The sequence below is a fragment of the Chlorocebus sabaeus genome, chromosome 14 (assembly GCF_047675955.1).
Source record: "Chlorocebus sabaeus isolate Y175 chromosome 14, mChlSab1.0.hap1, whole genome shotgun sequence".
Classification (NCBI taxonomy): Eukaryota; Metazoa; Chordata; class Mammalia; order Primates; family Cercopithecidae; genus Chlorocebus; species Chlorocebus sabaeus.
This window is the reverse complement of record NC_132917.1, coordinates 38,524,778-38,539,099: the sequence shown is the minus strand read 5'-3', so window position 1 is coordinate 38,539,099 and position 14,322 is coordinate 38,524,778. Positions and strand designations below refer to the sequence as shown.

General features: G+C 44.7%; 1 protein-coding gene and 1 pseudogene across 3 annotated transcripts in view; both read left to right on the top strand.

Annotated features, from left to right (window-relative positions):
- DHX57 (DExH-box helicase 57) overlaps positions 1–14,188 on the top strand; it is a 75,046-nt gene extending 60,858 nt beyond the window's left edge. For all 3 annotated transcript variants that reach the window (XM_007970874.3, XM_007970876.3, XM_007970875.3), the window contains 3 exons: positions 5,824–5,958; positions 9,483–9,683; positions 13,544–14,188. In XM_007970874.3, the coding sequence (XP_007969065.2) occupies positions 5,824–5,958; positions 9,483–9,683; positions 13,544–13,687 (480 nt within the window). In that variant the 3' untranslated portion in view covers positions 13,688–14,188. The remainder of the gene's footprint in view (positions 1–5,823; positions 5,959–9,482; positions 9,684–13,543) is intronic.
- On the top strand, positions 667–5,817 carry LOC140713317 (argininosuccinate synthase pseudogene; annotated as a pseudogene).
- Positions 14,189–14,322: the final 134 nt, after the last annotated feature.

The following is a 14,322-nucleotide window of genomic DNA, read 5'->3' as shown; positions in this document are numbered from 1 at the left end:
TAAATCCTCAGTTAACATCTGACTGATTTATGGCTCATTTTCTGCTTAGCACTTGTATGCTTTTTAAACCATTTGAAATGTACTTTTAAAAAATTGTTTGTGCTTTGTAGTGTGGTTATGAAAGGGAAAAAAAGTCATTTGGATATAGATTTACTGGTTTTGCTATCATACTCTAGTAATGTAAGGTCTTACCGTTGGTGGAAGCTGGGTGAAGGGTACAAGGAACTCAGTACTATTTTGCCACTTCCTGAGAGTCTATAATTATTTCAAAATAAAAAGATTATTTAAAAAAGAATGTGGGGGCCAGGAGCATTGGCTCATGCCTGTAATCCCAGCACTTTGGGAGGCTGAGGTGGGCGGATTGCTTGAGCTCAGGAGTTTGAGACCAGCCTGGGCAACATGGCAAAACCCCGTCTCTAAAAAAAGAAAAAAGAAAAAGAATGTGGGGAAAAAATCATGTGGAGACTTAAAATGTAGAAACAAAGAACATAAATGTGGGATAAGAAGTTTTAGGTAACAATATAGTTTTGAGACTAAACCAAAAAGGAAAAGGTGATGTATCTGACTGTATATCTAAGAACTCATCAATAAGAAAGACTTGGGCCCTGCTCTGTCGCCTGCCATTGCTCCCCAGGCCCCGAGTGGTTCACAGAGCAATAAAGACAGATTTCAGGTGCCAGGAACTTGCACCTCCAATCCCAGATGCTTTGTTCAGCAAAATCTCCGTGGTTCTGGCCTACAGTGGCGGCCTGGACACCTTCTATATGTGGCTCAAGGAACAAGACTATGACATCATTGCCTACCTTGCCAACATCGGCAAGAAGGAAGACTTCAAGGAAGCCAGGAAGAAGGCACTGAACCTTGGGTCCAAAAAGGTTTTCATTGAGGACATCAGCAAGGAGTTTGTGGAGGAGTTCATCTGGCCAGCTGTCCAGTCCAGTGCACTGTATAAGGACCGCTACCTCCTGGGCCCCTCTCTCCCCAGCCTCTGCATCACCCACAAACAAGTGGAAGTTGCTCAGCGGGATGGGGCCAAGTGTATGTCCCACAGTGCCATGGGAAAGGGGAATGATCAGGTCCAGTTTGAGCTCACCTGCTACTCACTGGCCCCCCAGATTAAGGTCATTGCTCCCGGGAGGATCCCCAACTTCTACAACCAGTTCAAGGGCCGCAGTGATCTGGTGGAATATACAGAGAAACATAGGATTCCCATCCCAGTCACTCCGAAGCACCCATGGAACATGGATGAGAACCTCATGCACATCAGCTATGAGGCTGGAATCTTGGAGAACCCCAAGAACCCAGCACCTTCAAGTCTCTACATGAAGATCCAGGACCCAACCAAAGCCCCCAACACCCCCAACATTCTCAAGATTGAGTGAAAAAGGGGTCCCCGTGAAAGTGACCAGCATTAAGGATGGCACCACCCACCAGACCTCCTTGGAGATCTTCGTGTACCTGAATGAAGTCGCAGGCAAGCACAGCGTGGGCCATATTGACATCGTGGAGACCCGCTTCATTGAAATGAAGTCCTGAGGTATCTGCAAGACCCCAGCAGGCACCATCCTTTACTACTCTCATTTAGACACTGAGGCCTTTGCCATGGACCAGGAAGTGCGCAGAATCAAACAAGGCCTGGGCTTGAAATTTGCTGAGTTGGTGTACACCGGTTTCTGGCACAGCCCTGAGTGTGACTTTGCCCGCCACTGCATCGCCAAGTCCCAGGAGCAAGTGGAAGGGAAAGTGCAGGTGTCCATCTTCAAGGGCCAGGTGTACATCCTCTGCCAGGAGCCCCACTGTCTCTCTACAGTGGGGAGCAGTGAGCGTGAACATGCAGGGCAATGGTGAGCCAGCCAGTCGATGCCACCAGTCTCATCAACATCAATTCCCTCAGGCTGAAGGAATATCATCATCTCGGAGCAAGGTCACTGCCAAATAGACAAAGGCACTGAACCTTGGGTCCAAAAAGGTTTTCATTGAGGACATCAGCAAGGAGTTTATGGAGGAGTTCATCAAATTTGGAGTACAATGGGGAGCTAGAGCCACCTCACTTTGCAGATTCCCCAAGTACAGGCACTAATTGTTGTGATAATTTGTAATTGTGACTTGTTCTCCCTGGCTAACAGTGTAGTGGGGCTACCGGGCCCCAGCTTTGTTCCCTGGTCCCCCTGAAGCCTGTAAAAGTGGTCATCAAAGGGAAGGGTGGGGGGCAGCTACAGTGGGGAGCTATAAAATGACAAAAAAAGAAAAAGAAAAAAAGACTAAGGCCGGGCATGGTGGCTCACATCTGTAATCCCAGCACTTTGGGAGGCCGAGGCGGGCAGACCACCTGAGGTCAGGGGTTTGAGACCAGCCTGGCCAACATGGTGAAACCCCATCTCTACTAAAAAATACAAAAATTAGCTGGGCGTGGTGGTGAGTGCCTGTAATCCCAGCTGCTTGGGAGACTGAGGCAGAAGAATAGCTTGAACCTGGGAGGCGGAGGTTGCAGTGAGCAGAGATCGCACCATTGTACTCCATCCTGGGCTACAGAACATGACTCCGTCTCAAAGAAAAAAAACAAAGACTAAATAAAAAATCTAATAGAATCTAATAGAAACGTGGGCAAAGGACATGACTGAACAGATAATACATACACAAAAATTATATTCAGCGTTACTAGTAAGAAGAAATGCAAATTAAAACAGCAAAGAAGGCCGGGTGCGGTGGCTCACACCTGTAATCCCAGCATTTTGGGAGGCTGAGGCGGGCGGATCACAAGGTCACAAGGTTCAAGAGCAGCCTGGCCAATATGGTGAAACACTGTCTCTACTAAAAATACAAAAAAAAATGAGGCAGGCGTGGTGGCGGGTGCCTGTTGTCCCAGCTGCTTGGGAGGCTGAGGTAGGAGAATCACTTGAACTCGAGAGGCAGAGGTTGCAGTGAGCTGAGATTGCACCACTGCCTCTAGCCTGGGCGACAGAGCGAGAGTCCGTCTAAAAAAAAAAAAAAAAAAAAAAAACAGCAAAGAAATAGCCTCTTTTTACTTTTTAAATTGGCAAAACTGAGCTGGGCAGAGTGGCTCGTGGCACTTTGTAAGCCTGAGGTGAGAAGATCACATGGGGCCAGGAGTTTGAGATCAGCTTGGGCAACATAGTGAGACCTTGTCTCTACAAAAAAAATTTTTTTAAATTAGCCAGGCGTGGTGGTGCATGCCTGTAGTCCCAGCTACTCGGGAGGCTGAGGTGGGAGGATAACTGGAGCCTGGGAGGTTGAGGCTGCAGTGAGCCGTGATTGTGCCACTGCACTACAGCCGGGGTGACTGAGTGAGACCCTGTCTCAAAAAATAATAAATAGGCAAAACTTTTTAAAAATTATAATACTGCCAGATGTGGTACCATGCACTGGTAATCTCAGTTACTTGGGAAGCTAAGACAGGAGGATCACTTTAGCCCAGGAGTTCAAGGCTACAGTTAGCTATGACTGTGCCTGTTAATAGCCACTGCACTCCAGCCTGGGCAACATAGAGAGACCCTATCCCTAAAATAAAAAATAGGCCAGGTAAGGTGGCTCATACCTACAATCGCAACATTTTGGGAGGCCCAGGTGGGAGGATTGCATAAGGCCAGGAATTTAAGACCAGCCTGGGCAACATAGCAAGAGCCCATCTCTACCAAAAATAGATTAAAATAAATAAATGTTTGATAATAATGCAAATAAATAAAAATAATGCTGGTGCTGTCATGAACCCCCCAAAATGAGTACTCTTACTCTGAGTAGGAATATAAGTTTATACCCCCTTTCTAGATAGCAGCTTTATTCCTAGGGATTTATTGTTAGGAAATAATTAATTGCATATATGTACAAAGATACAGCTGGGAGAATATTCATTTCAGCTCTGTTTATAATTGCAGACAATCTAAATTTGAAATAACAGGGAATTTATTGGTTAAATTATTATAAATTTTTATGACAAGGTCTTATATATCCATTGAAAATTATGTTTTAGGAAAATATGTCACAACATAGAAAAAATGTTCTTAATATATTAAGTTTTAAAAAGTAGGTTATAAAAAAAGATTCTATTTTAGTTTCAAGACATGTTTATTTTCAAGATATCATTGAAAATACATCATTTTCAAGCTATTTTATTTATATTATGTGTTTATGGTTTTTTCTTTTTATATATAAAAATATAAATTTGGAAGAGAAGATTAAAATGATATTTACTGGCTGGGCACAGTGGCTCACGCCTATAATCCCAGCACTTTGGGAGGCCAAGGTGGGTGAATCATGAGGTAAAGAGATCGAGACCATCCTGACCAACATGGTGAAACCCCATCTCTACTAAAAATACAAAAATTAGCTGGGTGTGGTGGCGTGCGCCTGTAGTCCCAGCTACTCGGGAGGCTGGGGCAGGAGAATCACTTAAACCTGGGAGGTGGAGGTTGCAGTGAGCCAAGATTGTGCTACTGCACTCCAGCCTGATGACACAACGAGACTCCATCTCCAAAAAAAAAAAAAAAGGCCAAACACAGTGGCTCACTCCTGTAATCCCAGCACTTTGGGAGACCGAGGCAAGTGGATCATCTGAGGTCAGGAGTTCAAGACCAGCCTGACCAACATGAAGAAACCCCATCTACACTAAAAGTACAAAATTAGCTGGGCATGGTGGTGCATGCCTGTAATCCCAGCTACTTGGGATGCTGAGGCAGGAGAATCACTTGAACCCAAGAGGTAGAGGTTGCGGTGAGCCAAGATTACGCCATTGCACTACAGCCTGGGCAACAAGAGTGAAACTCCATCTCAAAAACAAAAAAAGCCGGGCTCAGTAGCTCACGCCTGTAATCCCAGCACTTTGGGAGGCTGAGGCGGCTGGATCACAAGGTCAGGAGATCGAGATCATCCTGGCTAACACAGTGAAACCCCGTCTCTACTAAAAATACAAAAAATTAGCCTGGTGTGGTGGCAGGCGCCTGTAGTCCAGCTATTCTGGAGGCTGAGGCAGGAGAATGGCGTGAACCCAGGAGGCGGAGCTTTTAGTGAGCCCAGATAGCTCCACTGCACTCCAACCTGGGCAGTAGAGGGAGACTCCATCTCAAAAAAATAAATAAATAAATAAATAAAGATATTTACCAGTCTGGGTGCGGTGGCTCACGCCTGTAATCCCAGCACTTTGGGAGGCCAAGGCAGGCAGATTGCTTGAGGTCAAGAGTTCAAGACCAGCCTTGCCAACATGGTGAAACCATGTGTCTACTAAAAATACAAAAATTAGCTGGATGTGGTGGCACACACCTGTAATCCCAGCTACTTGGGAACCTAAGGCAGGAGAATTGCCTGAACCTGGGAGGCGGAGGTTGCAGTGAGCTGAGATTGCACCACTGTACTCTGGCCTGAGAGACAGAGTGCAGAGTGAGACTCGGTCTCAAAAAAAAAAAAAAAAAAAAAAAACAAGAAAGGTGTTGGGATCCTCAGATCTCTGGTCCAGTGTCATCAGCTGGGTCACTGCACCTGATCATCAGTACAGAACCAAAATATCAACATAGTTTTCTCCCACATGGCCACAATGTGGTATAGTCACCCAGAGCCACTGCACCTATATTCACACTTCTTGGTGGAAAAAAAAAAAGCATGTGCTTGTTCTGCTTTCAGAAGGAAACAAAATAAGAAAGAAAGGGAAGAAACAGGAAAGCTATTCAGGCAAGACTGGTTTTGTGCTTTTGTGCCAAGAGATACTTTCTATGAGAATATATATATTATATGTCTTTTTTTTTCTTTTTGAGACGGAGTCTTGCTCTGTCACCCAGTATTATACGTCTATTTTTACAAATACTTGTTGTTTAGGTGAAAAGCCCAGAAGGAAAATTTCAGAAGACCAGTACTGGAGCTGTCAGAATGCAACCAAAATCGGCTGAGTTGAAGTTTGTCACCAAGAACGATGGATATGTACACATTCACCCTTCATCAGTGAACTATCAGGTCAGAACGGTGGTATACACTTAATGTTTACAGGTCGTCCTGGGGTAGGAAACAGTCCCTTAAATTCAGCCACACCATGTTCTATCACTTGCTGTGCCCAGCAGCACCACTGTCTTAGGGAAGATTGAATAAGAATAAACAGACTAGAAATTGGACTATTTCTGGAAAGACTATTTCCATTTGAAGAAAATTCTACTGAATACCAAAAAGTACTCAAGCCTGCTTTCAGATATAAAATTGTTTCTTTGCAATGGTAATTGAAGTCATGAGCTAATTACATCACTGAATCTGTGCCTTAAAAGGAAATGAATGACCTATTCTTGCTGATCCCACTTCCTCAGCTCTCAGCCTGCCACTGTGAGGCTTCTGCCCCCACCACGTTACTAAACCCATCAGAAGTTACAAATAACTTCTTAGTTGTCAAAGCCAGTGTCATCCCTTGGTCCTCATCATGCCACCTCTCACATGGTATTTGACATTGCTAATCTCTCTTCCTCTTGAAATTCTCCTGGATGTTATTTTTGCTTCTGAAATATCACTTTCTTCTCTCTCTCTGGTCATCCTCTCTATCTCCTTTATTTGCTTCTCTTCCTTTGCTCTGAAACAGTGGTTCTATCCTTTGTCCTTATTCTCTCACCATCATGCACTCTTCCTGAACCACCAAACGCACAACGGCACTTACACATCCCAGCTGCCGCTTACACGCAGACACAGACCCCAGATCTGTCTCTCCAGACCTGCATTTTTTTTTCTGAGCTCTCCCGCTGGAAAGCATCAGCAAATTCTTTTCTTACGCCAACTCAGTTGGTCACCAGGTCCCATCAATGTCTCCTTTTTGACATCTCTAAGATTTGCCTTTTATCCCCACTATCCCCACTACCACTTCCTTAGCTCGAACCCCAAACATCATTTGCCTGAAATTCTATAATAATCTTACTTCTGGTGCTTTCTCTCTCCAACCTTCTACTACTCTACTGCTGCCAGAATTACCTTTACAAAACATCTATTTGACTATGTTAATTCCCTGCTTAAATCTTCATATCCAGAGTGTACCACACACTCTCACATGACTCTTCACATGGTCCTTCCTATACCTTGTCCCCAGGTTTGAAACATTCAGGCTGCTCTGTCCTCTGGAACTACTGAGGACCATGTTCACAAAGCCTGGAAAGGATTTCCTTAGCTTAGAGGACTTTGAGGATCAGGAGGTCACCTGCCCTTCCAGCCTGTTAGGAACCACAGGCCTGAGTTAGCTCCAGGCCCCCTCCTTTTTTTTTTAATACTTTTTTTTGTTTGTTTTGCATGTTTCTCCAAGAAAGAACTTTTGAGAATCCAAATCGTTCATGCATCCATGTAATATCTACTAGCGCCTACTCTGTGCCAGGCACTGTTGTAGGCTATTGAGGACAGTGGAAGAACCTAGATGGACACAGTCTCTGCCCTCAAGGAGCTTATGTTCTAGTGAGGGAGACAGGCAATACATAAGTAAACAGAATCTCAGGTAATGCTATAAAGCAAAAATATAGCAGGATAGAGAGACAGAGAGTGACAGGAGAGGGGCCCTGCACGTGGGGTGGTCAGGGAAGAACTCCAGGAGGAGAAAACAACTGAGCAAATCCTAAATGAAAAGCGAGTCATACAGATATAGAGAAAGGAGAAACAGTCCAGCAGAGGACATAAGTGCAAACACCACAAGGTGGGAGTGTATTTGGTGTGTTCCAGGAAGTGCACAAAGAGGCTAGTGGAGAGGGATGATCATGGGTGAGAGTGGTAGGAGATGCATGGGGACGAGGGGCAGGGTGGGGTAGGGCGGACCTGGTAGCCCTGGCAACGACTTGAGATTTTAATCTTTGGACACCATTGGAGGGTTTTGAGCCATAATTGAACTTAATGTTTTTATTTTTATTTTATTTATTTATTAAGACAGAGTGTCTCTCTGTCCCCCAGGCTGGAGTGCAGTGGCACAGTCTCAGCTCACTGCAACCTCCGCTTCCCAGGTTAAAGCGATTCTCCTGCCTCAGCCCCTTGAGTAGCTGGGATTACAGGCATACATCACCGCTCCCAGCTAATTTTTGCAGTTTTGTAGAAATGGGGACTCACCATGTTAGCCAGGCCAGTTTCAAATTCCTGGCCTCAGATCCACCTGCCTTAGTCTCCCAAATTGCTGGAATTACAGGCATGAGCCACCACGCCCTGCCCGACTTACGTTTTTAAAAGATCACCTTGATTGCTGGGTAGAAAAGACACTGTAAAATGCAAAAATAGAAGTGGGGAGAGCACTTGAGAAGCCATCACAGTGGTTTCTGTGAGATGACAATGGTTTGTACTAAGTTAGTAGCTGGGTGCAGTGGCTCATACCTGTAATCCCAGTACTTTGAAAGGCCAAGGCGGATGGATGACTTGAGGTCAGGAGTTTGAGACCAGCCCAGCCAACATGGTGAAACCCCATCTCTACTAAAAATACAAAAATTAGCCGGGCATGGTGGTGCAAGCCTGTAGTCCCAGCTACTTGGGAGGCTGAGGCAGGAGAATCACTTGAACCCAGGAGGCAGAGATTGCAGTGAGCCGAGATCACATCACTGCACTCCAACCTGGGCGACTGAGCAAGACTGCATCTCAAAAAAAAAAAAAAAGGCTGGGTGCAGTGGCTCACATCTGTAATCCCAGGACTTTGGGAGGCGGAGGCAGGCAGATCACCTGAGGTCAGGAGTTTAAGACCAGCCTGGCCAGCATGATGAAATCCCTGTCTCTACTAAAAACACAAAAATTAGCCAGGCATGGTGGCAGGGGCCTATAATCCCAGCTACTTGAGAGGCTGAGGCAGGAGAATCTCTTGAACCCAGAGGGCGGAGGTTGTGGTGAGCTGAGATCGCACCACTACACTCCAGCCTGGACAACAAGAGCAAAACTCCATCTCAAAAAGAAAAAAAAAAAAAATTTAGTAGCTATAGAAGTGGTGAGAATATATCAAGGCATTTTATATTTTGAAAAGAGAGCTGACTGGACTTAGTGACAATGTAGATGGTGTGAGGGGGAAAAGAATAGTCAGTGATGACTCCTTAATTAGGGGCCTGAGCCCCTGGGTGAATGAGAGCGTCATTTCCCGAGATAGGGAACACTGCAAGGAAGAAGAATCAAGAATTCCATCTGGGCCAGGCACAGTGGCTCACACCTGTATTCCCAGCAATTTGGGAGGCCAAGGCAGAAGGATTGCTGGAGCCCAGGGGTTCAAGACCAGCCTGGGCAACATGGTGAGACCCTATCTCTAGGAAAAAAATTTTAAAAACCAAAGCTTTTTTTTTTTTAAAAACACAAGAAGTGTGAGATACTTAGTAAATGTCCAAGAAGAGATGGCAAGTCAATAGTTACACATGCAAATCTGGAGCTCAGGAAAGTCACGGGCTGTAGATAAATTTGGGGAGTCATTAATGGACAGGCAGTATTTAAATCCATGGGACTGGTAGGGGTGTTCCCTTTTTGTTGCCAGTGACATCACTGTCATCATCTGAGGTTTTTTGTTACAGGTGAGACACTTTGACAGCCCCTACCTGTTGTACCACGAGAAGATAAAAACTAGTCGGGTATTCATCCGAGACTGCAGCATGGTATCTGTGTACCCGCTGGTCTTGTTTGGAGGAGGCCAAGTGAATGTGCAGCTTCAAAGAGGAGAGTTCGTTGTCTCCCTGGATGATGGTTGGATCCGTTTTGTAGCTGCTTCCCATCAGGTAAACAGAGAACTGGTCTGTTCTATGAGGCTCAGGTCATGAGCGACTTTGATAATATGAAGTTATGAAGTCAAGGGCATTCCTCTAGGAACCAAGGTAACAGACCTTATTAAAAATGAATGACGGCGGCCGAGCCCAGTGGCTCACACCTATAATCCCGGCACTTTGGGAGGCTGAGGCGGGGAGATCATTCGGGGCCAGGAGTTTGAGACCAGCCTGGCCAACATGGTCAAACCCCATCTCTACTAAAAATATAAAAATTAGCTGGGCATGTTGGTGGGTGCCTGTAATCCCAGCTACTCAGGAGGCTGAGACATGAGAATCGCTTGAACTTAGGGGGCAGAGGCTGCAGTGAGCCAAGATCATGCCATTGTACTCCAGCCTGGGCAACAGAGCGAGACTCTGTCTCAAAAAATAAAATAAAATAAAATAAATGAATGATGGTCTACACTGGGACACTAAGAAAGAGTGAGGCTGAAGTGAGGCCAGGAGTGGAGCCCTAATAAGAGTTCCAGCAAGCATACTGGGAGGGGAAGTCTTGATATGGGCTGGGGTTGGTATAAAAGGTTAGGACAGAAACTATAAGGTGAGGGTACTGGACCTTCCTTATTATTATATAAATAATAGATGTTCACCAAAGAAAAGTCAGAAAATACAGATAAGCAAAAATAAATAAATAAAAACCACCCTGATTCCACCACTACTATTTTGAGAAAAAGATAATGGGTCTGAATTCTTCATTTATTGTCAGGTCTCAATTATTCACTATATGGAGTCTCTGTGAAAAACATTTCATGGAGAGTACATATTTAAGAAACAAAACTTCAGCCAGGTGCGGTGGCTCACGCCTGTAATCCCAGCATTTTGAGAGGCCAAGGTGAGCAGATCACCTGAGGTCAGGAGTTCGAGACCAGCCTGGCCAACATGGTGAAACTCCATCTCTACTAAAAATACAAAAAAATTAACCAGATGTGGTAGCGGGCACCTGTAATCCCAGCTACTCAGGATGCTGAGGCAGGAGATCTCTTGGGCCCAGGAGGCAGAGGTTGTAGTGAGCCAAGATCATGCCATTACACTCCAGCCTGAGTGACAAGAGGGAAACTCCATCTCAAAAAAATGAATACATAAAAATACACACACAAAAAAATTAGCTGGGCATGGTGGTGGGCGCCTGTAATCCCAACTACTCAGGAGGCTGAGACAGAAGAATCGCTTGAACCTAGGAGGCAGAGGTTGCAGTGAGCCAAGATCGCACCACTGCACTTCAGCCTGGGTAACAGAACGAGACTCCTTATCAAATAAATAAATACATAGATAGGTAAAACTCCATGTAGACACCTGTAATCCCAGCTGACAGAGGCTGAGGTGGGAGGATTGCTCAAGCCCAAGAGGTCAAGGCTTCAGTGAGCCATGATTGCACCACTGCACTTCAGCCTGGGTGACAGAGTGAGGCTATGTCTCAAAAAAATAAATAAATAAAATTTCATTTTAACGTCTGCATCTGTTAGAATTCTTATGTTACAAGAAGCGGATATGCCAACGCAAACATTAAAAGAAATTGATTGGTATATTTAACTTTTAACATAGTCTAGAGCAGCAGTGTCCAACAGAAATACAATGTGACCCACATATGTAATTTTAATTGTTCTAGTAGCTACATTTTTAAAAGTAAAAAGAAATAGATGAAATTAATCTTAGTATATTTTATTTAACCTAATACATCCAAAATGTTTTAATTTTAATATGTAAAGAATATAAAAATTATTGAGATTGTTTACATTACCTTTTCATATTAAGTCTTCAAAATCGGGTATATATTTTATATTCACAGCACATCTCAGTTTGGGCTGGCCACATTTCATGTAGACATTAGATAAGCCACTTGTGACTAGTGGCTACCTTACTGGACAGTCCAGGTCAAGGCCAGGCAAGGTTGGTTTGATTTAGCAGTTCAATGGTGACAAAAATGTGGTTAACCTAGTGGTACTGAAGGGCTTGCAATAGCTCCTGGCATCACATGTATGCAACATACCGTCCAGAAGAGCCAGAAACTTTCTCGCCTACAAGCTCAATCAAAGCTCCCCTCCTAAACCAATTCCTGTGACCAAAGGGATGTCCTGAACTTGAAGACTTGGAGTACCTGAGCCATTCACCCTGGCAAGGCTCACAGTGTGAACCTGAGTTAGAGCAGGGTCCAAACTGCATGGTTCCCATACAGTGGGGAAGGGGCAAAACAGATGTTGGGAAGTCGTCTACAGTGCCACAGCATCAGCATAAACAAAATGCCATAAAAGCATACAGTGTATCCCAAAGCTACAGAGATTTTTGATTCATCTAATATCTTCCACTTTTTTTTTTTTTTTTTTTTTGAGATGGAGTCTTGCTCTGTTGCCTACGCTAGAGTACAGTGGCGCCATCTCGGTTCACTGCAACTTCCGCCTCCCGGGTTCAAGCAATTCTCCTGCCTCAGCATCCTGAGTAACTGGGATTATAGGCACACGCCACTATGCCCACGCCTGGCCTTTTTTTTTTTTTTTTTTTTTTTTTTTGAGACGGAGTTTTGCTCTTGTTGCCCAGGCGGGAGTGCGATGATGCAATCTCGGCTCACCACAACCTCCATCTCCCACGTTCAAGCGATTCTCCTGCCTCAGCCTCCCGAGTAGCTGGGATTACAGGCATGCGCCACCACCCTGGCTAATTTTGTATTTTTAGTAGAGACAGGGTTTCTCCATGTTGGTCAGGCTGGTCTTGAACTCCTGACCTCAGGTGATCTGCCCGCCTCGGCCTCCCAAAGTGCTGAGATTACAGGCATGAGCCACTGCACCCAGCTAATTTTTATATTTTTATTGGAGATGGAGTTTCACCATATTGGACAGGCTGGTCTCAAACTCTTGACCTCGTGGTCTGCCCTCCTTGGCCTCCCAAAGTGCTGGGATTACAGGCGTGAGCCACTGAGCCCAGCCCACTTTTTTTTTTTTTTTTTTTTTTTGAGATGGAGTTTTGCTCTTGCTACCCAGGCTGAAGTGCAATGGCGCGATCTCGGCTCACCACAACCTCCGCTTCCCGGGTTCAAGCAATTCTCTTGCCTCAGCCTCCTGAGTAGCTGGGATTACAGGCATGTGCCCCCATGCCCAGCTAATTTTGTGTTTTTAGTAGAGATGGGGTTTCTCCATGTTGATCAAGCTGGTCTCGAATTCTGACCTCAGGTGATCCGCCCACCTCAGTCTCCCAAAGTACTGGGATTACAGGAGTGAGCCACTGCGCCCAACCTATCTACCACTTTTTTTTTTTTTTTTTTTTGAAACAAGGTATTCTGTGGAGTGATCAGTAAATTTTCTTTTCCTTTTTTTTTTTTTTTTTTGAGATGTAGTTTCGCTCTTGTTGCCCACGCTAGAGTGCAATGGCATGTTCTTGGCTCACCGCAACCTCCGCCTCCCGGGTTCAAGCGATTCTCCTGCCTCTGCCTCCCATGTAGCTGGAATTACAGGCATGCTCCACCATGCCCAGCTAATTTTGTATTTTTAGTAGAGACGGGGTTTCTCACATTGGTCAGGCTGGTCTTGAACTCCTGACCTCATGATCCACCCGCCTCGGCCTCCCAAAGTGCTGGGATTACAGGTGTGAGCCACTGCGCCTAGCCCAAATCTTTTCTTTAGATGAGATGTGATAGAGGCACTTTTTTATAATGGACCTCATTTAGTCTACTACAAAATGAAAATGTGTTTACGTTTTTTGTTCCTAATGGAGTTAAAATTATATCAGAAATATAAATAATGGTAATCATAACTGGGGTATTTCCCTCCAATAACCTATCCTGCCTGTTCCTCCAAGCACTGCTCAAATTGTAGTTTTCATTTTAGGTGGCTGAATTGGTAAAGGAGCTTCGTTGCGAACTTGATCAGCTTCTCCAGGATAAAATTAAAAACCCAAGCATTGATCTGTGTACGTGTCCTCGAGGATCCCGGATCATCAGCACAATTGTGAAACTTGTCACCACACAATAAAGAGCAGTCTTAGAGAGTGCTTGCTACTCACCTGCTTCTAGCTCACCTGGGAAATAACAGCAGAACCTCTACCTCCAACTAAAGACATGTTGGGGCTGGCCCTGGTGGAGGAGCCCAGGGCAGGCAGCCCAAGGCAGCTGAGGCAGTGCATATACCCTTAGGGCCATTTCTAACAAAGCCTTGGCCACTCCCAGCACAATTTGGAGTGTCAAGGGTGAGAGCCTAAAACCCAGCTTGCCTGTCTTTGTCTCTGTGACTGTTCTGGAGTGAATTAAGTTCACCTGATAACACAAAAGTGAATGTATAATACAATTCTGTTTTAATCTGTGTATTCTTTTTCTCCTACTTTTTACTGGGGTGAGACAGGGGCATGAGGAGAAATTATGCCTTTTTTTTTTTTTCTTTCCCTGTCATCAAGGCTCAACTGAGAGAATTCAGAACAGAGAAGGGAAAAAAAAACAAAATTATGTGAACAAGAAAAAATAAAATTTCATTTTAGGCTATTGGCTACTGAGTAACCTTGACTTGTGAGGGATTTTTATTTTTACTCATTAAAGGGCAACTTAAAAAAATTTGGATGAGTTCTCTTTTGGTATTAAAATGCAAGCTGGCCTTATCGATAACACTCCTATTCT